The sequence below is a fragment of the Peromyscus eremicus genome, chromosome 14 (assembly GCF_949786415.1).
Source record: "Peromyscus eremicus chromosome 14, PerEre_H2_v1, whole genome shotgun sequence".
In the NCBI taxonomy this organism is placed as follows: domain Eukaryota; kingdom Metazoa; phylum Chordata; class Mammalia; order Rodentia; family Cricetidae; genus Peromyscus; species Peromyscus eremicus.
In genome coordinates, this window is record NC_081430.1 from 23,207,655 (window position 1) to 23,233,697 (window position 26,043).

A 26,043-nucleotide genomic window follows, 5' to 3' on the forward strand; every position below is an offset into this window, starting at 1 on the left:
TTGATACTTTAATAGTTTTAATAATCAACTTCAATGCCTATAATACTTCTTCTATCCTATACAAAGCTAATCAGTATTAGTGAAATTAGTTTATAAAAATGTGAAAATGAAAATTTGAATTCTATTTCCAAATGTCAGCCCCCACCCCCACCCCCTGTACATGCTAATATCCTTTCCTAATCAGGACAAGAGTTAGAAAGGAAGCAGCTTGTTAACTAAGACTATGTGAGATCAGGGGCTAGAGTTTGAGCAAATCTTCATTTACGTATTTGAAGCTGTTTAGTGATTTACAGTTATTTCTAATGAGCCTTGGACACATGATTGTTCTACTAAAGGAAAATGTTGATAGAAACGTGTGGATCCCCAACCAATTTAAACAGACCCAATAGAGAGATTGGTCAAGGGGCCCTCCGAACACAAAGCTCAGGTTTCTTAGGTACTGAAAAAAAGTTGGTAGTGTCCTGAAGTGTGAAGGATATCAGTCTGCATCTAGCTGTGTTGCTTCTTCTCAGGGTCCTGCTGTGTCTTGATTGTGGTGGTCTCAGTTTCTTTAGTGAAAGTGTGGGTTGTGTGAAACATTCTTACTACTTGGAAAGATGTCCATCCTGGGATCACTGTATAGAATATTATGCTTTAGTGAAAGGCAAAGTTGATGCCATCTGAAGAATTTAGGAATGTTTATTTGGGATTGTGTGTAGAATTGACCTTTCAGGAGAATTTGCTTTGGGGATAACACTTTCTAAGTTGACTGTTATTTGGAGGAAAAGTATGGACTTAAGGTCCTTGGAGAGAATAATCTAGAAGCCAGAGTCTGCTTACTCATTAGTTGTGTGAAATAAATATTTTAATTTACTCATATTTAGAGTTAACATTTTAATAAAAAAGCATGCCTATTGTGCAGACAGTGTGCAGGGCCATCAGATGTCCACAAATATGTCATTGACTACTCTTGGTAACCTCATATATTCATACATCATCATCTCTGTGTTGTGGGCTGACTCCTGGAGCAGACTCCTTGTGGGATAAGTACTCTAGATGAATGCTATGGACCTTCCACGGGGGATTGTTCTTCTAACTCTATGTGCCTGAAGTCAGGCTGTGCCTCCAGGAATAGCCCTTTCTGACATGGTTTCTACAGTTGGTGCATCTGTCTGCTTTGGGAAGTCTCCAACCAATCTCTGCTGGCCTGCTGCTCCCTACTCACCTTTTACCACTAGTGGGATGGTGACATGGGCCATGCTGTACTTCCATTTTTAATTTATTCTGCTTTTTTAAAAAAAATCTATGTACAGGTATGGTTCTGATTTGGTTCTGTCAGTCAGTGTATTTCTAGGATGCTAAGCAACACTCCCCACTGAGAGCCTCCAACAACTCTGAAGTTTTACAGTCCAGAGTTCTGACACCTAATAGGTAGAAATTGCATCAACAGGCCAGCATTGTGGCTTTCACTATCTAAGAGGCACACAGCACCCAGGTGAAGGAGGATGGTGTGTATATACATATATAGGAAGAAAGACTTGGATAAAGAATTTCAGCTTCTTTCAGGGCACTGTTCTCTCTTTTGAACTTGTAAGACAGCTCAAAGCTGGCTCGACCTTACCCTTCTGTGAGTAGCCACATCTCAGTTTCACTGAAGTTATCGTTTCTGCTTCCAGGTATCTGGACCATGTGAACACATGTCTGTAGGGTTTAGGGAGCATGTTTGATGTGCCTGCACAATGATAACAAAGGTAGCTGTAAAGTGTGTTGAATAAGTGAATTAGTGGTTACTATGATTACAGTTCTTTGTTTCATTCCAGATACTATGATACAGGCTTACATTACAATAATGTGCACAAAATGTTATTATTGTCCTTGTAGATTCAGAGAGGCAGTGTCCTCTTTTCAATGTCACATTTGGCAAAGCTCAAATTTGTGTAGCTGTCGGTTTAGTTTCAAAGCTTTGGATCCTAAACATTATGTAGACACGTCTCCCAGCAAATGGGCAAATGTGGGCAGCCTCTGAGATCGGGAAGGTGAGAAGAGAACAGAGAGAGGGCCTCATCTCTGTCTTCCCCTTAGTCTGATTCATGGGTATATAGCACTAGGTCTGTGTTCAGATGCTTTGCGGTTGCCCCACTAGACTCTTTGTTTGTTTGGCCTTCAATTTATTATCATGTAGAGCTTGTTAGCAGTCAGGAGTTAGAAGGAAAGGCAGAAGGAGTTCCTGTAGTGCTGAGGGGTTTCTGTCTGGTACCACCTGGCAGAAGAGTCTGATTGGACACAGACTTTCCATCCATGATAAAAGTCCTCTTTCCCAGTAGAGTCCCCCTGTCTCAATAGAGTCCCCCTGTCCCAGTAGAGTCCCCTTGTCCCAGTAGAGTTTCCCTGTTCCAGGAGAGTCTCCCTTTCCAGGTTTGGTGCTTAAGAATCCTGTTAGGTGGGAGTTTGGACTGACTTAGGACACTAATGACAACAAGAATCTGACCTATCCTGAGCCCCCCTTTCATTCCTGTCTAGATTTGAACATTTGCCTCTGATGCCAAGAATCTGTTTCTTCATGTCTTCAGCACTTTGGACCTAAGGCATCTCTGTGGGCTCACACTAGATGAGTCTCCTTTGCAAGTGTTTCAAGGGTCTCAAGCTGGATATTCTTAGGTCTTCTCAAATGGGATCTGGTTCCTCTAGGTTCTGGCTTCTGGACTTACCGTAGCTTCATTCTCCAACCTCTGTTCCATCTCACCTGCATATTTCCTAAAGTGGAGCATTAGTACTTGGCACATTACTACTAAGAGCAAACAGTTCATCAAGTAAACAAATGATTTTGATAGAAATTATATTACTTAAGTCAAGGTTGGAGGTGGTGGATTATCATGAAATGAGACATTATCAATGTATCTACAAGAAGCATTAAAGCAGAAAGTCTTAAAATATCATATTAGAAGACTCACTGTGAATACAAGTTTCTTAGTTTATACCTGGAGTTCTCAAAGGAAGTAACCCTCCAGTAACTTTGGCATCTAGGATAATTAGTTATTTATAAGGTAACATTCACCATATTACTGATATGGGAAAGTTCAGAGCTAAGCAATTTCTACAAATGTTTCTTTTCATTTTTGTAGGCATGTTGTTGAATAGATACTTTCTGTTTTTCCCGTTTTTCACATGGGAAGCTGAGCCTCTCAGAGGTAACTTGCCAAATGCCACATACTAACCGAGCTCCTAACCATATTGTCTGGTGTAGCATATTAGTGTGTTAGTGAGCCTGTCTTGAAATACCTCTTTTCTGTCTTAGAGAAACAGCATGACCCATATCATTACACATGAAGCTATGGATGATGGTATCAGAACTTAATGGGTAAATTATTTTGTTTAGTATGATTGACGTGACTTCCCAGCTCTGGCATGGAAGACATGAAATGCTAGTCATTGTTTACAGGGCATAGAGAAGCCAAAGGGAGCAAATTCCCACGGTAGAAAGACTTTTTCCCCAAACTCTTAGAGTTAAACTGTGAAAATTATGTACAGCATAGCTGTTTAGAATAGTAACCCAATAGAACAAGTAAAAAGAAAACCATAGGTAGTTTTTAAATGAACATCTCATGTAATATCATAACCTCTGCAGGTCAGATGTCTGATAAGAAAATATCCCCCAGGAGAATGGCCAAGATTCAGTTACATTCAAAAATAAAAAGTGGTAGTGAGTTCTAAGTATTTCTAGGTGTATTGTAAAACACCACAGTCTTTAGACTGTGTTGATCTGTGGTAGATTATATTGACTGATACACATTAAATAAGGACCCTCCACCACCACCAAATGCACTACCAATCCAGATCTGAGCTGTGTGTATTATAATGGGATCTCTCAGGCATGTGACAGACCGAACAGCCTAAGTGTGAAGATTAATATGAGATGATGCAGGCTGGGCTACTGTAGAGGTTCACACTATCAACTTAAAATAACAAGGGAAAACGAAGCAAATGCACTCCTAGGTCTTAACTCCAGAGAATTGCCAGCATTTATGAAGACCAGCCAGGAAATAAAACCCCTTGAAACAGCCACAGAACTTGATGTCTTCCAGTCACTCCCAAGGACTAGTGGAACCTCATCGAGATGAGCTGTTTGGTCTTCGCCTCCATTTCAAATGTTCCTGCGGCAGAGGAGGCACATTTATATCAGGAAATAGTCAACCGTGGTAGGACAGCCGCAGTACAAGGGCCCCAAAGTATATATATGTCCATGGCAGCTTCTTATTTCTGATTTTCGGTCTCGAATTTCAAGTTTCCTTGCTTTTGTGGTTTTTAAACCTGCCATTTATACGGTTTCGATGTTTTTAGAGGGTCTAATATCTTACTTATCACTGGAAACCAGGGTCCAGTTAGTTAAGGTTTCAGTTGAACGTGAACTGCGGCTTCCCGAGCTTTGTCATGCATCAAACTGTTATGGCTGGCAATTGTTTAAAAAAAATTCATTTTGTTATGAACTAGCCTGTTTTCAACTGGGCTGTTCAGAGATGGATTGCTTTCTGGAGTTTTTGACAGGTGTAATTGTTAAGGCGTCATCTGTTCTTGTTTGCACAAAATACATTTTAGCTAACTGTAGGACTTGCCCGCTAATCTTTCTCACATCATTCCATTCTTTGCTCGCCACTAGACAAATCCCCTGTTATTTGACCAGATGGTGGAAAATCCATTCTCATGATAAGTTGCTTCTAGTTTGCATTTAGATTACCTGCAAAAATGGAACAATTTACTACTCTGCCTCTAACCATCTCTTCCCTCCTTTTTCCCTTAGTTTGACTTCTTGTAACTAATTATTTAAATTCTGCCCTGTGAGTTAAAATTAGTCATAGCTTACACGTTTCACATGTATGTAAATGCACTTAAGTCCTCCCCCAAGCTGTATGATGAGTCCATCTAGACAGGAGTGACATGAAGGTATGAACCGTGGACTGTTTGATAGGCAGACGCTGTGGTTCATAATAGTTCCGCGATTGAAAGGCATATTTGAACTTTTTACTCGTAGTGTTTAACCTTTAAAAAACAAAAATCAGGTGAAGAAAATGAACTCAAAAAAGCCTTTGGTTAATAATCCATTGTAGCAAGAGAGGGGCAACATGAAGTGTTAAGTAAATGATGCCTTGGGGCTTTGTTTCCTAGAGATATTTGTCTGTGATTTTTTACACCTGATAGTCTTTGCAGTGGTATGCAGCAGGAAAATCAAAACTTCATTATAACCTTGGCTGCCATTAAAGGGGGTTAGTGAAGGTGATGGTCTGTTGTATTTAGTTTGTCTTTTTGTCTCTTTACCCAATACCCTTCCAAGGTCATTTACAGAATTGTTGAGAATCAGCTTAGAATCCTTCTTATGTAAATGCTTCTTAGTCCTTTAGTTAGGAGCAAACTACAAGAAACCAACATTTAAACATGAAAAGATACCGAGTAAAAATGCGGAGTATTTCAGTTCGGTCTCACACCAAATACGTTTTTTTAAATTTGTAATTTATATCATCTGATGTCACTACTTAAAAACTCTTCTCAGAATTTGTTTTCGTAAACTTAATGGCTAAAACAAATTTGTCAGGTCGACCCTGTAATTGCATCTTTCAAACCAGCTCGCTCTTCATTTCAAGCTGTTTATGTTTCCTGCTTTCCCGGATCAGCTTTACAATGAAATATCACATAGGTTAATGAAAACCTTTGGAATTCCGGTGATAGTTAATGAGTACATTTATGCTAGAAGTTGAGTGCAATAATCAAATGGGGCTTAAAAATCACTTTAAACAAGGGGCAAATGATTAATTATAAATAGAACTGTTGGCCGACTAAATTTAATAAGAGATTTGGGGCCAGACTGATTATAACACAGAGAATATGTTAAATAATATCTGAGGAAAGCATATAAATACAGCTCCAAAATAGAACTTAACTTTTTATAAAGTGCTGTCCCCAGGTATATGGGACTTTATGAAATATTAAGTAAACTTAATGACATTAGAAACACACAGAAATTAGAAAAGAGTCGTCTGAGTTTTACAATATAGGGATGCACTGCATGATTTAATTACTCCTGAAGGGGATTGTGTGTGTGTGTGTGTGTGTGTGTGTGTGTGTGTGTGTGTGTGTGTGTTAGTCTTGGAGATTAGATATTCTGTTACTTTCTATTAGAGTTATTAGAGCAAACTGCTTGGTGCTGTTACTGATATTTTGTATTGATTAAATTCCATGACTTCCCACTAAAATAAAACAAGATAGGCTTCTTATGTGCTTTTCCCCCTGAATGAAGAAATTTTTCAACAGGAGGAAATGGTCAGAAAATGCCTTTCAGCATTTTTATGTCTATAGAAAGCCGGGGGTCTCTAATGAATTTATATGCTTAAGTGATACAAAGAAAACAGTGTAAGCTTCTCCCCCCTTTTGCCTTAACGGCCGCGAAGCCTGAGCCCCTGTAATCAGCTCATCTCAGGTGCCTGTTAAGGTCTAACCCTGGCCCCCGATGGCCTTGCTTCTCTTTTCAATCCTAATTGGGTTCAGTTCCTTAAGCTGTATTACATCCCTTTAGAAGCCAACAGTGTACAAACGCCATATAAATTGAATAAAGCTGAACAACATATTAACCCAACTATGGTTTTATAGCTAATTTACAGTTGCCTCCTCTCGTAATGCATGATTGGATTAACGACAGTCCTGTAACGAAAACACTAATGACATTTGTTTTTTATTTTTTTTTTTAACATTTCCTTTAGAAAGTAATCATGGGGGCTGTAGAGCGAATTGAGCATTAGACCTATGTCCTGCTTTTCTTCTGCTTTTATGACTCTGAGATTAAAGGTAAAATTGTCCCCATGAAGAACTGAAAGGCTTGTCTCTGACAGAGCTCTCTGAAGTGGGAGTTCATAGGCCGCGGTGTTAGGCACGTTACAGTCCTAAGGAGAGCCCACAGGGGAAAGAGCAAAATGGTTCCATTTGAGCACACTTGTTACCCTGCATTCCGCCTGCCTGTAGAGAATCTCTAGTCATGTCTATCTGTTTTTGATGCCTCTACAGAATAACTGCGCAGCATCCCCTGCCCAACCAATCAGAATGTAGGAAAATCTACAGATATGACGGAATCTACTGTGAATCTACCTACCAGAAGTATGTTGAAATCTTTGTGAGTCTGCCTTCTGGCTCGTGCATCAGTGCTTGTGGTTGCCAGCTATTCAAATACTATATTTCTGTTGAAACCTTATTTTTATCGAATTGATTTGGGGCGGGGGGAGAGCCAAAGCAAACAGAACAAAATGAAAACAAAAAATTTACCTCTGAAATTAAGAGGGGAAAAAGAAAAGAAAAAAAAAAAGTCTATTATTTTGAAATTGTGGTCTAAAAGGTTATTTTTTTAAAGTAGTTGTATTGAAGCTCTTAGGTAAGCCTTTTTATATTGCAATAAACAAGTACTTATGTGCAAGAAAATCTCGGCAAAATACATCGCACAGGTGCTACGCATCTTAGGGATTTGAAAGGTGTGTTATGTATAAATTAGCTGTCACTTTTTTTCAATCCTGTAATGGAATGATGAGTTGTAATTTGCATAATCCTTTAAGAAGTCAAATTATACTGTCATGTAGCAGACTTAACATGCTAGCTAAGATTTCAGAGCTTTGCAGCTAATTACTATGTACCTTACAGGACAGTTAAATTGAAGCTGAGTCCTCTGTCTTTGCTGCCTTTTGCTCTGTCCATTACTTAACAGCATCCACACTGTGGGTGATGAGGTATTGTTGCTATTGCTGTGGTAAACAAGCTGCTCTGGGGAGGAAGTGGCATTTTAAAACATCAGTGTTTGATTTCTGCTGCTTTTGCTAAGAAGGAAGTTGTGTTTTGTGCCCCCCCTCCCCCCGCCCCAAATGGTCCAGTTGGAGTCTTCTGAAAAAGAATAAAAATATATGCTTTTCAAAACAGTTATGGAATAGTGGGGGAAGAGAGATTAACATCACATTTCCCCGTAGAAAATGTAATGTTAACATGATTGCTCAGAAGGCGTTAGTCCTGATGTGATTTGCAGGTATCTGGTGGTGTGATTTTGTCTTTGTACTTTTTTTTTGGAAAGAATAAAACCCCCTCCCTAAAAATTCTGAGTACAAGCTGGTGAACTTTGCTCTCATTCGTTCCTCTACCTGATGGTGGAGCATCTTCTTTCACGATGTCCATTTTTAAGACAATCCGGAAATACTGGTGGCTGCGAAGGCTGGGAACTGACACGGATATGGTCCTAGAAGAAGCCGAGACGGTTCCGTGCCTTTGTGGCTTCTAACAGTGCTTGGTAATGACTGCATGGGTGCATATTTACCACGGTTCATCTCTGGCTTTATTTCTTGATTGGTAGCCCTGTTCTTTTGGTCACCTGAATCAGTGTAACCACAGTGAAATATTATTTTCCGTGTTTTCTCCCTCACAAATTTTTTGAGACTCGTGGCTAGGTTTCTGTAATTTGTTGGTGATGCGTGGTTTTCTTGTGGTGTGTGGACACTTTGAAGAAGCCTTTTGTTGTATAGGAAGCAGTCCTTCAAGGACATACTAAAGCAGCAATTGATTGTTGACCCTTCAAATAATGGCTACCAGCAGTCAGCTATTGTTCATTTGTAATTAAGGCAGCTTTACTTGTCTGAAATCACCATCTGCTTAAAGGCTGAGGCTGGTCAGTTAGTGAGGAGCACCGTGGGCCATGAGTGATTTGGTTTCTGGTGAGGCCGCTCCTTTCGCCATAGGAATCATCGCAGGGGATTTTCCTTGTTGTTGTTGTTTTAGGAGTCAGTGTTATTTGCAGCCGAGGGAGACACAGTAGGCAGCACAGCTGTGACGGCTGAGGATAGTCACTTGGGGGATATTCATAACAAGGAAATATTGGCAAATAAATGATGAAGAAGGGGAGGAAATCCCCATGATGTTCAACTGGAGCACTGTCACCGAGATGATTAATGGGGGTGTGTGTTTTAGTGAGGATGCTTAACTGCATTGTCTGGTAACTGTAGTGTGCATTCCACAGCACCTGTAGAGAACGTGCTGCTTGTAAGTGTGCTGATGGGGAAAGTGACTGCATTCAGATCTTATTTTCCGGAGGGTTGGCCTCACCTCTTTAGCGTCTCTGGCTCTTATGGAAGCTGGCGTCAATGTATGTTATAGAGACTACGTCTGTTCGATCTCTTTACTAACAGTATTTACATAGCTCTGCTCTTTAGATGTTTGGAAGGAACCATGGCATCTTTCAGGGCAGCTAGGGAATGGTACCAGGAAAGGGGGAAATGGTGATCACTCAGATCTGCTTCCTAGGCAAACAAGGACACAAAACCTTGATGAGCAGTGGGCTGAACTTTTCCTTAGTGGTGAGGAAAGACAAGTTTTTAAAGAGCCCGTTGTCAGTTCTGGTGAAGGAGTAGCTGTCTTGGAAGGACTGTCTAGCTTTTAGCGTCAAGTGTTAGCCATCCTGATTTGATGGCATGAATCCACTTGCTTTGAGGCATCATTTAGCAACCATAGTTCTTGGATATCTGGGAAAATTCCTTTGCCTGCTGGGATCTTCATAATTACTGCCAGGCATAGTAATGGCTTGGGAAAATGGTATAGAATCCCCTCTTCCATGAGCTAGTAGTCTGTGCTGCTGAAATGTTTTGAAATGTTTTTTTTTTTTTTTTTTTTAACTCTGGGTCACAGCCCAAATAGGAGGTATGAGTCTAATTTAGTGATAAGGTGAGAGAGAAGAGAACATTTTCGTGTGTTGTAAGTTAGCGAGTGTTTATTTGTTTAGGTTTTGCTTCTATCCTGTGTGTGTGTGTTGATTCAACTGCACATGTATATGCTGAGTGGGTCACAAGGGAAAACGCTTTTCCTACTGCATTTCACATCCCCCAAAGAGCAAAAAATGCTGTTATCCAGGGCCAGGTAGATAAATGTGAATAGAACATATGGGTTTGTATTGTTATATATCCAAGGTACAATAGATTGGAAAGGCCTCAGGCAGGAAGAGGCTGCCATATCTGTCTATCATATCCAGGGGTGTGCAGCAGCCAATCAGGTGGGTCCACTTGCATCCACCTCTTTCCATGTGATGGATGACCTCATGTTAGACAGGTGGAATTGGAGAGCGTACTTGCAGCACACAAACTGGAAAATGCTGCATATCGTACCCTCCACAGGTCATTGCTCAGCCTTTGCCAGCGTGGTATTCCTCGGAAACCCTTTCGGGGTTCATCTGTGGCTTTGTGATGATTGGGACTTTCTATTGTGTTTATATTTTACTTGGGGTTTTTCAAATGGCTAGACGGTTTCAATAATATTAAAAGATTAAGCAAATATAGATATAAAGCCTGTGATTAACTGCTTCTACAGTTCTATTTATTATTGAAAAGACTTACTAGTTTTAACTGCTTTAGTGGATTATAATAATATACCTTAATTTTAGCAAAATTCATTTATAAAATTACTGGATTTGATTGGTATGTGCCTGTGTTTTTTCAAAATTAAGACAATTGTGGGGTTTTTCCATCTTTAAAATGTAAAAAGTAAAAGCAATATAGAAAATCAGAAAAGGGAAAATAGCAAGTTTTTATTGACCTGGGAGGAGTTGGGAGACAAAGAACATGGTAAAATATATTTTATGAATTTCTTTTTTTTGGGGGGTGGTTTCGACACAGGGTTTCTCTGTGTAGCTTTGCGCCTTCCCTGGAACTCGCTTTGGAGACCAGGCTGGCCTCAAACTCACAGAGATCCGCCTGCCTCTGCCTCCCGAGTGCTGGGATTAAAGGTGTGCGCCACCACCACCTGGCTATGAATTTCTTAAAAAGCAAATAAATTCAAAATTTTTTAAAGTAAAGTAAAAATTAAAAAGATATGTAAAAATTTATATTATATTAAATTTATTTATTTCATGTGTTGGGGGAGCATGCCACAGCACATGTGAAAGTCAGAGAATGACAACTTATGGCAGCTGTATCTCATCTTCCATCATGTGGGTCTCAAGGATCCAATTGAGGCCATCAGGCATGGTGGCAAGGGCCTCCACCTGCTGAGCCATCTCACAGGGCCAAGTTTTATTTTCAGATGAGAACAGGAAAATGTTTGACTTATCAAACAATCATTCACAGGAGATGGCATTGTAGTAATAAGCCTTTACGTATCAAGATTATTTGAGGCAGACATGGTGGTACACACTTGCCCTTCCATCACTAGGGAAACTAAGGCAGGAAGATCAGGCATTGCAGGCTAGCTTGAACTGTACAGCTTGATCCTGTTACAGAAAATGGAAGGGTGGGGATGAGGAGATGGTTCAGTCCATAATGCATCTGCTACTTAAGCATGAGGGCCTAACCCTAACCAGCACCCATATAAAGAACACGGTGTGATGTGATGGCGTGTGCATGTAACCCCATGCTGGGGTGGGAGGAGGTGAGGACAGATGGGTCCCTGGAGCTCACTGGCCAGTCAGTCTAGCCAACCAATGATCTCTAGGTCAAGGGAGAAACCATGTCTCCAAAAACAAGGTGGAGAGCAATAGAGAAGAATATCAGATGTCCACCTCTGGTCTCTGTGTGCATAAGTGCATTTGTTCTTGTGCACACATGTGCACACATACAAACATGCACCCACATACACTACACATATATATGTAGACATACACTCAAGTATGTGTGTGTCTGTGTGTGTGTGTGTGTATGTGTGTGTGTGTGCCTGTGTGTGTGTGTGTGTAGGGGTAGTTCAGTGGCAGATTGATACCTAGCATGTGCAAAGCCCTGATCTGATCTCCAACACTGAAAAAAAAAAAGGAATAGAAGTAGATGAACTAAGTTGGAATGAGTCATCTGAGCTCCAGTGGGTAAGCGGCAGTTCACCTTAGAGTTGGGCCCTGTGGTTGAGGGATTTGCAGTAAAGTGGGATATCATGTAGACTGTGTTGGAGAATAGTCATCTCGCCAGCACTTAGAAAAGACCGAGTCTGCAGGGACTGCCAGCCATCACCAACGCTGCCTGAAGGCATGTGGTGCATTGTGGCAGGCGCTGCAAGACTCCTGTTAAATGAGAAGGTCCCGTCCAGTGGACCTTGGCTCAGAAGTGCAGCTCACAGTGAGTAACCCTGATTGAGAATGTGTTTGTGTTTGCCTTAAACTTCTGCTGCCTAGAGCAAAAAGGGTTATTGGCAGAATAGAGAGTTTGTTTTCTAACTTTCTGTTCTGTCCCAAACCCTCTTTTATGGAGTTCGTTGTACTTGTCGACCTGCTTAGGGCTTCAAAAGATGGTCTTCTCCGTGGCGAGTTACTCTCCACACTCCTCACTGCAGAGCCAGCCTCAACTGGTTAAATACTCCTGTCCTCAGAACTCTGCATGAAAAACAACTACTTAGTGTGTGTTGGGATGGGGTGCATGTGCCATGGTGCACTTGAGCAGGTCAAAGGACAGTTCTCTCCTCCCACCATGTGGTTCTCTGGGAATGCAACCCAGGTCTCCAGGCTTGGGTGGTAAATTCCTTTACTGGCCAAGCTGTCCACCCAGGACTCTGTATTTTCCAATCTAAAGGAGTGACTTTTTCTTCTCCAAAATAGCAACTCTACAACGTGGGTGTTCTAACCAGTATAGTGTTATGCCTGATCTTGGCCAAGAAACATTGTGTCTGGAAATGGGGAGACATTGACAGGGTCCATGAAGAGAAGAAAGGACCCACAGTCATATGGCTGTGTTGTGTCTGGGTGTTAGTCACTGTCATGTGCCAGCCCAGGGAAGGAGTACAAAGTGTATGTGCCTCATCGGGCAGCTGCTGGGGGTAGTTGGTCACTTGTGCTGAAGGGGTGGCAAATTCTTTACCTTGATTGATTCATTGTTATTGTGTGATCTTTCCCCTTACATTAGGATAACATATTCCAGTTGTGTTTGAAGCAGAGAATAACAAAGAATCAAAACGAGTTAGAAATAGAGAATGAACTTGGTTCAGAGCGCCCCTAGAATTTCCATGGCCGACACTGACCTTTGCAGAGAGAGTGCTTCAAGGCTCTCGGCTTGGGGAGACACGGTGTCTATGGCGGTGATTTGAAAGGCGGGCATTCCAGATGTGGCGCATTACGGATTTCATAAAGTCCGTATGGGAGGGCAGAGGAAGGGTAGAAATGGGTGAGGCTGGTGAAGATGAAGGGAGACCAAGGGAGACCAAAGTCATCAGGCTGAAGGACAGTCACCTTGTGAAACCTGGGAGAGTGCAGGGGCAGAAGTTTGGCCCAGTGTGGGGAATTTCACGGGAGGTAGGTTGGAAGGAGGTAGAGAAGGGATTCATGGCTTCCTCTCCTTGGGGCTTTGCAGCTTATTCAGCATGCTTTGAAAGGAAGGCTGGGCCATTGTGCTAGTGTTGGTTGCAAAGACCATGGAGAATTCTCCCAGTATGAGCTCAGTTCAGAGCCTCCCCTGAACTGACTGCTTCTCCTGCTTGAGGGGTCCCATGTGTACCTTTCTGTCCTAGACCACTTACAATTTAAGGTGTATGAATGCCAGAGAATGAAAAATGGGAAGCGCGGCAGTATGATTTAGAAGGAAGGTATATTAATTACCTTCACTGGAGTGTATGTTTTCATTACAAGAGAGCTGGCTACTTAGATTTTAAACAACAATTCCGTAGGGACACACCTGCAGGATGCAGAACCCCACACACTTGAGAACAGAAAGTATAGGGATCATAGCATGAAGGGAGGGATGGAGCTAGAGCAAGCCTCTTACGGACCCTGTCACCTATTTAAAATCACCAACAGGCAGTTTCAGAGACAGGCAGCTCTACCAGTGTGCCTGCATCCAGGGAATTTGTAGTCAGGTGTGAACTATGGTTGTAATAAGTCGTGTTCACCATAACAGCAGCCTTTTCTGTGTTGTAGGCACATCTTTTTGTGAATCTTTGGGCTTAGTTCATGTATCAGAGTAAAGAGAATCTTGTTCATTCTGTGATTATGAGCTACTCATTTTGTGATCAGAAATTCATGTGGCAGCATTTAGTCATTACTGCAGGTGGCTGAAAATGGGTCTGGCTTGATTCTAGCCCCACGATCATCTAGTGAATGTTTCTTTACCCCCCCCCACCCCCACCCCGTATTTTCTCTTTCCTCTTGGAATAGTTCTTTATAAATAGAGATGCAATGTATTTTTGTCCTGCAGCAGGTAAGAGAAGAAATGTCGTCACTGCCATTTGTATCTGTAATACTCAAAGATAGCAACTGCTAACCAGCTGGAGTCAGCCCTCGCTGTATTTAGTACCATTGCATTTATCCCACACGTCCTCTTTGTAGGCGTTTACCTGGTTTTGTGAGTATGTTCTTGTGCATTGATCCACAGATGGATTAGCTGTGAAGTTTCTGGAGCCAAGTTGGCAGGGGAAGCTAGAGGGTATATAGTGAACTTCTACATGGAAACTGTTTTCGGCTGAGATTTCCTTTCTGCTATGGTATAGCTGCCTTTTCTGGTGTAGCCTGTGTCTATGTTTTGGACTTTAATCACTTTTTTTTTGGGGGGGGGACTTAAAATTCCTTTTGCAAGGACCAGAGATAAACTGATAAGTGAGAAGATTTTCAGCAGGAGAAAAAAAAAGTCCTTCTTTACCAGCTCAATATTATTTTTATCTAGAGATAGTACAGTATTGAAATATGGAAATCCTGCAAGTAAGAGGCCAAGAACAATGCTCAGAAGGGAGTGGCAGGTTATAGGAACACTCATCCTTTTAAGATCCAGACAGGCACGTGCAGGAGAAGCAGCTGTTGAGTTACTGGACAGGTTTGGGCTCCTGCACGATCCCATTGTCTTAGCTGCCAACTCTGTGTCACTGTTATCTAGCTACGGAAAAAGAGAATTCTACATATTGTGTGTTGAGATGTTCACCTCTAGGAGAGGTGCTGGGTGCTGAGGACTTTGGATCAGACCATCACGTGAAGAAGGTTGCTTTGGTAGTTGTCCGTGGGTAAATCTGAGATCTCTGCGAAGTACATGGTGTGGAGAGTTCTTTGGGTGCTTGAGGTTTATGTCCCCAAGTGGACCCTCTCTGTTTTAAGAACTGGTTTTCCCTCTCCCTCCCTCAGCACAGCCGTAAAGTTCCCTAGGCCTTAGTCTTTTGGCTTGCCTGTACGTGTTACCAATGAGGAGAGGCCGGCTTCTCTAGCCAGCAATTGTGGCTGCTTTACTTGAGCCATTCCCTGGATGCAGCCTCTCATCACAGTATCATTTCTCTGGAGATTGCCTGTCAGAGATGCCTCTGGTGAATCACAGCCCCATGCTGCCCTGCTTTGGAACTGGAATGCACACCAACAACCTTCCTTGATGATTCCTCGCTTTACTTCCTCTCTCAGCTCCATTAAGAGAACAGTTTTAAGGGCAAAATTGAGTTAGCATGGCCCCACGGGGCCCAGCACCTCCTGTCACGGGTGTGTTGGGGCATTTGGATGTCCTGGTGAAGAAAGCATGCATTCGGAAGAATAGCAGAGGCTCTTTGCTCTGGAGAAGCAGCGTGCTCTCCCTGGGCCTTCCTGATGGTTAACATGGGGGACAGCTGCAGCAGCTCAGATTCTCATCCCCTGGAGGAACTCTCCAGGTGACTTCAGTCTTGAATCCATGTCCACGAAAGTGGTGATTTTCAGTGGTAGTTCCCCTGTACTTTTGTAAGGGGGTGTTGGAGTGGCGTCCAGTGACAATGAGCAGACAAGTGTTCTTGATCCCTTGGAAAATTCAGTTAGTAAATTCATTAGCTAGACTACACACACACACACACACACACACACACACACACACACACACACAGAGAGAGAGAGAGAGAGAGAGAGACAGAGAGACAGAGAGACAGAGAGACAGAGAGACAGAGAGAGAGAGATATTGCATGCTTGCTCCTTTTGCTTGAATTCTACTTGCCTAGAGCTAGTAACAACTTAGAGGAGGTTGGAAGGAATGACGGATTCTGAGTTTTTTTTTTTTTTTTTTTTCAAATGTATCATGCCACTTGTGAAAAGCCTCAGGAAAGAGGACTAGAAAACTAAAATTATGGCCAGCAGGTTTTTAAGTAATAGGCAAGTCTGGCTCACTTGCACCAAGAACGTTTTGATTGGAGTCCATTCAGGAGAGACCTGTAGAACACAGACACTTGCTTGATCCCTGTAGCCCTCAGAGGGAGAGGCTCCTGGGCCTAGAGAGGTGGTGACTCTGGCTGAGTTCACGTCATCTGAAGGTGGCACTCCCTGAGGCCATGCCTGTTTACTGGGGCCAGGGAGATCCTTCTGGCGGTGGTGAAAGAATGTTAACGCTGAGCACTGAAGCGATGTTTCTCCACTTTTGTGCCCGTGTTGGCTGGTTTTCCATTCGTGGTGATGGGTGAGTTTGGTGCAGGAAGGACAGAGAGTGGTGTGATGTAAACTGAATATTCCGTGGTCTCCAGGCTTTTTCCTAATTGCTCCACTTGTGCTACTTAAAGTAGGCAACATTCTGATTTTGTACTTAGGGGACATGAAGGCTCAAAGAACTCCATTTGCTAGTTCACACAGATAATAAGGTACAACCTGATTAATTCGTATATACATGCGGGGGGGAGAGATGGGGATGGGGGAAGGAAAAGGGAGAGATAGGGAGGGAGGGAGGAATGGAGGGAAAGGGGAGAAAATGTGAATCCCTTCTGCTGCCTTTCACCTTGGCCCTTGGAGCAGAATGATGCTTTACTTCAGACACACATCATTCTCTATTCAGGACTGGTCTATTGAAAACCATCTGCAAAAGATAAGGCTCTATTAAGAGGCATTAGGCTGTCCCTACAGGGGAGGAGGCCTGTCCTGTTGACTATGAGTCTTTTAAAGAACATGTAGCCAGTGTCCTTTGTGTGTGAAGCTAGACACACCTGCCTAGGAACTGTAGTTCTGCTGATGGAACTCCTATAAGGCCTTTCATTGCAGTGAGTACACACAGGTAGATGGGTCCTCCCATTGCAGTGAGTATACACAGGTAGATGGGTCCTCCCATTGCAGTGAGTACACATAGTAGACAGGTCCTCCCATTGCAGTGAGTACACACAGGTAGATGGGTCCTCCCATTGCAGTGAGTACACATAGTAGACAGGTCCTCCCATTGCAGTGAGTACACACAGGTAGATGGGTCCTCCCATTGCAGTGAGTACACATAGTAGACAGGTCCTCCCATTGCAGTGAGTACACACAGGTAGATGGGTCCTCCCATTGCAGTGAGTTCACAGGTAGATGGGTCCTCCCATTGCAGTGAGTACACAGGTAGATGGGTCCTCCCATTGCAGTGAGTACACACAGGTAGACGGGTCCTCCCATTGCAGTGAGAACACATAGGTAGATGGGTCCTCCCATTGCAGTGAGTACACACAGGTAGACGGGTCCTCCACCGCAGTGAGTACACACAGGTAGACAGGTCCTCCCATTGCAGTGAGTACACACAGATAGACGGGTCATCCCACTGCAGTGAGAACACACAGGTAGATGGGTCCTCCCATTGCAGTGAGTACACACAGATAGACGGGTCATCCCACTGCAGTGAGAACACACAGGTAGATGGGTTCTCCCATTGCAGTGAGTACACACAGGTAGATGGGTCCCAGACTTTTAGCTGCCTCTTGCCAGACTCAAGGTTTATCTTTGGACTCTGTATTCCTACTTGCATTTCACTTTAACTCAGCCTCCACAGGTAAGAGCCCATAAGTTTTTTGTTTGTTTGTTTGTTTGTTTGTTTTCAAGATAGGGTTTCTTTGTGTAGCTTTGCGCCTTTCCTGGAACTTGCTTTGGAGACCAGGCTGGCCTTGAACTCACAGAGATCCTCCTGCTTCTGCCTCCTGAGTGCTGGGATTAAAGGCGTGCGCCACCACCGCCATGGGCATATTTAATGAACTCTCAAAGCATCATGGTGAACTATGTGTTGCATCTATTTTGCAGAAAATTAAACAAGCCCTGGTGCCATGGCTGTGGCATGACAACCCTGGCCTGTCAATGAAGGCTGTCCCCATCTCCCATTCAAGGCTTTCTCCACGACAGTGTAACAACTCCTTGGAAATAGACAACAGTACCATCCCCCGAAAGTTCCTCTCCTATCTTACAAGTCTCGTGTTCTAATTTCTGCAGTGACTCAAACTCACTTTTGGAATTATCTTTCTGTCTCTGTTGTCTCAAATGTCCTACTTAGAGCTTTTGGAACTACTACTTTTCTTTTTGCATTTTCTTAATTCAGGGCACCATTTCAGGCCTAGATTGTTGCAGACTCCAAGTTACTATTTGATCCAGATAAATAAATGCTGTGGTCCTATGTATCCAATATTCCATGCTAGTGAACACAAGTGTCCCCCTCCTTTCTGGACTACCTTACAATATTCCATGCTAGTGAACGCAAGCATCCCCCTCTTTTCTGGACCACCTTACAATATTCCATGCTAGTGAACGTAAGCATCCCCCTCTTTTCTGGACCACCTTACACATAGTTACCACATTCTGTGTTGTTGTCCGCTCCCTTCCTCGCTCAGAGTCATTCCTCACTCTCACTCATGGGGTCTGTAATCTCCACTCATGATTCAAAGCCACTACCAGTCTTGCTTCAGTCTCCTTTGCAGTTCCCCAGCCTCCACTGGCCATCTCAGTTTCTGTCCGTAAGTCACAGCCACAGCTCAGGCACCAGCTCCTTGCCTTTCTTTCCTGTGGAGTCTCTCTAATTTTGTCCACAGTGGTTTCTCTCTTCTCTTAAACTGGCCTCTTAACCAGCACTTTCAATAACAAGGAACAACTGTTTGGGACACCCCAGTGAACAAAGACTTGTAGTGTTAGTGCGCACGTTAGGCAGCATTGGACTAGGCAGTAAACACCAAGCATGAAGAATGAAGGAGAATGTAGTATGCTAGATAGTGGTCAGTGTTGTGGAAGAAAAACAGAAGTTAGGGGAAAGTTAGGACTTCTGGAGCATAGATGGGTTGTCCCCATTAGGAAGATGACGTTTGGTCAACCACTGTAAGGAAATGACTGAGGCAGGCATTTAGCTAGCCAGAATAAAACATTCCAGTTACAATGAGCGTTTGTGTGAAGGCCCCCAAACGGAAGCATTGCTGATGTGTTCATAATTGAAGAGCTGGTGTGTAATGGGTAGATGAACAAGGATCTGCTAGCTGAGCATTTGTCTGAGAGGATGAAGGTGAGGGCAGGGGACCTGGATGGAGGCTCCAGTCATAGCTTCAGTGGTCACATGCAAGTATAGTAGAGCCCATGGGAAGAACTTGGGCTGTGATTTTTTTTTTTTTTTGGAGACAAAGTCTTACTATATAGCTTTGGCTGGTCTGGAACCAACTGTTTATTTATTTCTATTTTTATTTATTTTTTGTCTTTTGAGACAGAATCTCATTCTGCAGACTTGATTGGCATACAACTCATTATGTAGACCAGGCTAGCCTTGAACTCAGAAATCTGTCTGTCTCAGCCTCTCAAGTAGGATTAAAAAGCATATGAAACCATGACTGGGAAAGGTATTTTGAAGACAGAGTTGATTTCATGATATATGAGATGAAGAAGAATATGGAGGAAGAGTTAAATCAGCATTAAATCCAAGTTTAAATCCCAGCAAATCATTTATTCTCTTACATATATGTAGCATTCAATCATTTATATGCATATTTATTCTTCCAGAAGCTCACAAACTTAGAGATGAGGTATAACACTACTTTGAAGAGTTGGATGTTAATAGGGTGTGTATGAGTAATATGGTTAAATCATTCAGTCACCCCTTACTCTTTGAAAGTCCTCTTGGAAAGCCCTTGTTTCTCTGTGGGGCTGAATGCAGTTGGGGTACCACAGTGTGTAGGTGAGTGTCCAGGTTCTGCTGGGACAGTGGCATAGCAAGCCCTATTTTATTCCATATTTTCAGATCCATTTTGAACATGTTAACACACTCTGTCAGTTTATCTGTTTTCTTATAGTCTTCTAGGGCTTACCATGGGACCTCATGAACTGCTAAAGACAAACATCAGAACAGTAACTGGCACACACTAGGTACTCAAGTACTGCTTTTCATTCCTAAGTAGGTACTCAGAGAGAAAAAATTAGTTGAAAGGTAAGCTTACATGTAGTAACTTCCCCCACAGACCCTTTGGCCAGCCATACCCTAAACCCACTGAGATGTGGTTTAGGACAATATTGTGTAAGCAAGCTCCTGCAGTGAACCTTGCTCTTTTGTCCATAGTAGATTACGTTGTTTTCAGTCTTGTTACCTGCTTCTTCCTGCTGGTGATGGTAATGAAGGCTGGTCAGTAGCCTTCCTGGCTGCATTTGATTGACAGACCAGCAAACAGCATTTAAGTATCTAATACATAAAAAATATCAGTGTTTTCTTATTTTTAGCTTAAAATGTTGAATGTGTATTAAAATGAGAAAAATAATTTTCAGGATAGATATGACTTTCCTAGTACATAAAAGCAATGAGATCACATCAGAGAGGGAATAATATTTTTTTGCCCCAACACAGGAAATTACTATTTTCCCCTCCATGTTTATACTTTAATACCTAATATCTCCCTTCTTCTGGTTCTTTTTTTCCCTTTTATTTGAACGTGGTTGTTGTTGCTTTTATCCCTCTTATCATCAGCAACTTATTTGGCTCGCAATGTAGGAAGGCGCATGCGATGCTGCTCTGGGACTTGGGTAGGCTCTTAGCATCAGAGGGCTTTGAAGAGCAGCTAATTCTGCCTTCCTTGTGCCTGGCACTTGAGGGAAGCACTTGGATTCTGTCTGAGCTCAGTATCCCTGGACCCATTTCATACTTCCTACATGACCATGCATGCAGGCAGTACATGTCAGTGGGTAGCTGAACAAGAACGCTGTCGGATTAACTTAGTGGATCTTGGTTTGAAAGGAGTGTAAAGTCTAAACAACACCGTCACTCGTGGACATAGTAAGTGGTGTGAGGGTCAGATGATCAGGCTGAGTTGGAAAGTCGGGGTTGCATTTTTTTTTTTCCTGTACCTGAGATTGTATGTGATGTTTGACTGGATACATCGGCAGTCCAGGGGGAAAACTGATGCTTGTTTTTTTTTTTTTTTCTTAACATAGCATGAAGGCAACAATTTAGTGGGAAAGTATTTTACCAAGTATGATCAAAATGTACTTGGTGGTATATAGATATAAATATAATAAAGCAGATTTATGATAAAATTGTGAAGTCTGTAAAAGTGTGGATGCTATCTTAATACCCAGGTTCAAATATCTTCCTCCTATATGTAATATAGTTATGGCAGTTGGAGAGTGAACTTTTGGTTTTAGTGTGTGTTTGAAGGAAATAATTTCAACTTCTGTATATTTTCCTAGGTTTCTTCTTTGCTACCTGTTGGTACAATTTACCTATGTGACAATGTACCCAGAATGGCCCATAGTTGACTTTCTGTCAAGTGATTCTAACCCAACTGTTGAATCACATGATAAATTAATGATTTATTATCATTAGGAACAATATTATCACCATTGTCATTAGTAATTAATATTTTGAGTATCCATAAAAAAACAGGAGTAAAACTTGGTAAAAAGACATGGGAAATGTTGACTAGAAAACATTTCCAGACCTACATTTATATGATCATAAGACAAAAAGAGAAACTATGAACATGTTCAGGAAATTCTAGTCACTGGTCCAAAAGACCATTCTAAAATATCTTCATAAACTAAGCCTTTCAGAATAAAATTTTTATTTGTGACTTTAAATCATGATGAGCTATAGAAACAGTCAGAAAATGATGTGTAATAAGATAAAACAACCAACAGTGGAAATCCACCTCTTTTATACATTTTAAAGCAATGGCTAAAGGATAAGAATTTTATGACTCTTTCAATATATAATTGTAATGGTTTTTTAGTTTATTTAATTAGATGAATAAATGCGAATGTTGTTTAGCACATACAAACCATAAAAGTACAAAATCTCTTAATAGTCTATTGAACAATGTCTTAATTTTACATGTGATTTAAGTGTTAGATATATATAAGTCAGTCAAGATATATATATATATATATATATATATATATATATATATATATATATATATATAAATTATTTCAGTCTAAAAATTATTTAATAAAACCAGAATTACAAAGTATAGTAATTGGGGCTGTAAATTCATGTTTCTATCAAATGTCTGAAGACTGTGTTCTGTTTGGGATCCTTAAAATTCTTCAATTTTGCTTTTAATGAGCAGTCCAAATATTAATATTCTTGCCTTCAATTATATCATTCTGGAGTAGTTAGTGGGAAAACCACTACCCCTAAGAAAGGAAAGATTCCCATCTGGAAATTGGTCTCAGTTATGCAAGTTACTCACAAGGCATAATGTTCAAAATCACTCTGTAAAGCTAGGCCTGTTGTTCATTCATAGAGAGGTTTCCTAGCATGTGTGAAGCCCTATGTTCAACCCCAAATAATGAACAGAATAAATATGGAAATCATTGTATTCTCTTTCAAAATCTAGATAAACCTAAAATGTGAGCATTTAAACACATTAACTACCAAAGGTGACATTCTCCTTGCATTGGAAATACCCTGATGGCTTGTGTTGCCAAGGGAGCCATGCTCTGCCATATTGCTGTACTTCATTTCTTTCCTGGGAGTTAGGGGGTGCAGGATTCAATTTGGATTAAGTTCCAAGTGAATATGGATTTACATTGGGTGGACTCATCTTAACTCTGAATGATATTTTACTACACTGTAAAACATGAACATCATTTGGCACAGATTTGTGTGTGGTACTGAACTAGCAGAGGATGCTATGGGTCAGGATGGATTTTACAGGTGTGCAAAGGTATGTTCACATGGCTTGGTAGGTGGCAGAGACCCAGCACTTTAGGCTTTTAGTTCTCCAGACAGTATATGTAGTGAATTCATTGCCTTGTCTCTCTCTCGGACAAGCACCTTATCATCAATTTTCTTTTGTATAGACTTATTTGTGATCTGTGTTTTAATTATTGTAGAAGAAGGTATGAATTAAAATTTAAAGCTCTGCAACTTCTACAATTTAAACAAAACATACTCTTATACTCTAACAGGAAAGAAAATGAGGTAGGAATTAAATGATGGTGACACCATTACTGGCTTTTAATATCTCATTTTATTTATACACTGGACTGTTATAGGAATGCATTATTTGGGTAAGATGGGGTTGGTTGTAGCTGTTTTGGAAGTTAGTTGTTTCCTTTCAGACATAAGTGTTTATTTATGAAGAAAATACGTCTTTTGGGAAGCCATAGGTAGTTCAGATCTCAAACAGCAAGGCAGCTGTCGAAAATGGCAAAATGACATGTGTCAGTTATTGATCAGTGATTATTTAGTGACCATCTACTGAGCATTGGGCATTGCTCTAGCTTCTCAGTGTTTGGTGGTGAACCAGATACCTGGATTTCTATAGCACAGGGATGGTGTATAACCAAGAAGGTCAGACAGTATGTGGACACATAATGATCTGAAAAGGTAACATACTTGGGACAGAGGGGTGACAAATGGTTTTGAGACAAAACAGGACGTGGGAAGTATTTTAAGAGTGGCCTCATTCTCACAATTTTCTGCATGTCTAGAAAATCTGACAAAATCTGTCATTGTAGGGAAATTAGGAAGTATTCTTAAAGAAGGTAAGTCTTAAAGCTGACCTGAAGGTTGGGAATGAATGAGCTATGTTTGTGTGTGACAAATGGAGGCTGGGAAAGAGAGCTTCAATTCAGGTTTGACTAGGTGGGAACAGGGTTGATACAACCTTGATGAAAAAGTGGGGAACTGTACTTAGCCTTGTATGCATTTTCAATATGATGGAGTGAAAGAAAATGGAATATGTGGGATATTCTAGTTCCTGTGTTTGTATGGAATGTGTAATGAGGACTGTAGCACGAATCTTAAAAGGTCTTATAACAAAAAAAACAAAACAAAACAAAAAAAAACCTTGGAGCCAGATATTGGGGTGAACACTGAAAGATCAGAGAAGCACAACAAGCCACAGCCAACCTCAGCTCACCAACTCCACAGTCAATCCTGTTTCCACGAATCCTCAGACTGAAAGCTTCTGAGTCCTCACCCCTGAGGGTCTCAGTTGAACTGCTGCTTAGTTCCTGTCTCCTCAGCCTTATACACCATTCTCCACCCAGCCATGTCACTTCCTGAGATTAAAAAGCGTGTGTGCTTTCCAAGCAAAGGAATGAGATCTCAAGTGCTGGGATTAAAGGTGTGTGCCGCTACTGTCTGACTCTGTTCCCAGTGTGGCCTTGAACTCACGGAGATCCAGATGGATCTCTGCCTCCCAAGTGATAGGATTAAGGGTGTGTGCCACCACTGTCTGGCCTCTATGTCTAATCTAGTGGCCGACTCTGTCCCTTGATCCCCATTTAAGTTTTATCAGGGTGCACAATCTATCAGCATTGTGATTTCAGAGAGCAGCTGAAAGGCTGGATGATAATTGTAAAGCTAGGTGACTGGACTAAATTTTTGTCTGCAAGGATGGACTACTTCAAGTCTTACTGAAGGGCTTCTGTGTGAACACAGGGTTGGGTAGAGGGATCATTGCACATCATGACAATGATTGGTAAACTGGAGAGTTTGCAGCTGCTCTTCTGGGTCCTGTGTGGTGGCCGTGGGTTACAGGATGACAACTTCTTCAGGAGGATTCATTCAGAAAACAAATCTTAAATGTACTGGTAGAGTACCAGAAATAACTCGGGGGACATTGCTGGATGGCTACAGTGGTTCTAGAGATGGAGTTAGTCCTTGTAAGACTTGATAAACCTTTAATTTCTGTTACATGTAAGAAACAAATACACGTTAACATGACAGGAAAAGTGGGAACTAATGACTTTCCAGTGGATGACCTTCAGTTCCATCTTTGAAATAAGTCGCTACCTGTGCAGGAAAACACATGATTTTTCAATGTTAGCTGAGGAAGAAAGCTGTATATCAGGATCTGCTAATGATGGAATGAACATGTACAGTTAGTACACATTATGTGAGAACCACCACATTGCAGAGAGTATATATCATAAAATCCTTCTGTAATGTTGTTTATGAGCTCTAGGATTCACTCTCATTATCTCATTTCTTCTATCTAGGTGAAGGAAACAAATCTCACTTTAATCATTTCCTTAGAACTTGTAATTAAAGTATTGCATTTTATTTTCTTCTTCAAAATACAAGCCCCACTTGAGAGATGTTCCGTTACAGAGGAAGTTGGTTTTATCTTTTATACCATGAGTACTTTGATTATTTGGGGTACTGGAGATAATCTTTTTTTTTTAATCTTGGCAAAAATATTTTATGGCTTTATGACTGAGGTTCATATTTATTGTATTTACGGTTATATTCAGTGTTTTATTTCTTAAAAGTTGTCTAGACTGTGGGGATATTTGTAGCATTTTACATTTTTGGTCAAACTATGAGACTTTAAAGAACACAATGAGTGTCCTGAAGGAATCACTCTATTATTAGCAGATTTAGTATCTTAGCTTGTGTCATTTCAAAACATGTGCTTTCCTTTAGTAACTGGCATTTTAGTTTTTGTTTTGTAACTAGGGTTGTAAAGCTCCTTTTGAGTTTTGTTTCTAAAGAGTATCCCCACACACTCTTCCCATCTTGAGTCTCAGCTCATAAAACTGATGCCACTAAATTGTGACCAATACCTAGTCCTCCTGCATGGCGTGCCATAATGTCTGTGGATCACCTGGCCACCAACTGCTAGGTAAAGGAACACATTTTGTAGCCACCTTTTCTAATTGATAAAAATGCTTTGAAAATGGCATCAATTTCCCTAAATGCCAGGCAGCTTTGCTGGTGAAGGGGGTGGCTTATGTAGACATTAATTTAACTCATGTGATCTTAGTTAAGGAAGGCAGTGGACTAGGAATGCTACAGTTTACTTCAGAATCGAGTAAGTCGTTAACGAAGTGTTTTCAAGTCCATAGACATATATTTTGCCTAGTTTAAGAAGCTCTGGCATTAGAAGACCTGGGTACACTGGTCTTTTATTAATTGTTTCAGTCAGAGATGGAATTAAAGATTTAATTTAGTTTTAAAATTATTCTAT

At 41.4% G+C, this 26,043-nt stretch overlaps 1 protein-coding gene across 6 annotated transcripts in view; it reads left to right on the top strand.

Moving 5' to 3' along the window:
• Positions 1-26,043, top strand: part of Npas3 (neuronal PAS domain protein 3) — an 839,001-nt gene that overhangs the window by 100,855 nt on the left and 712,103 nt on the right. For 4 of the 6 annotated variants that reach the window (XM_059279250.1, XM_059279248.1, XM_059279251.1 and 1 more), the window contains exon 2: positions 7,027-7,116. The exons of the other annotated variants lie outside the window; for them this stretch is intronic. In XM_059279250.1, the coding sequence (XP_059135233.1) occupies positions 7,027-7,116 (90 nt within the window). The remainder of the gene's footprint in view (positions 1-7,026; positions 7,117-26,043) is intronic. 6 annotated transcript variants of the gene reach the window in all.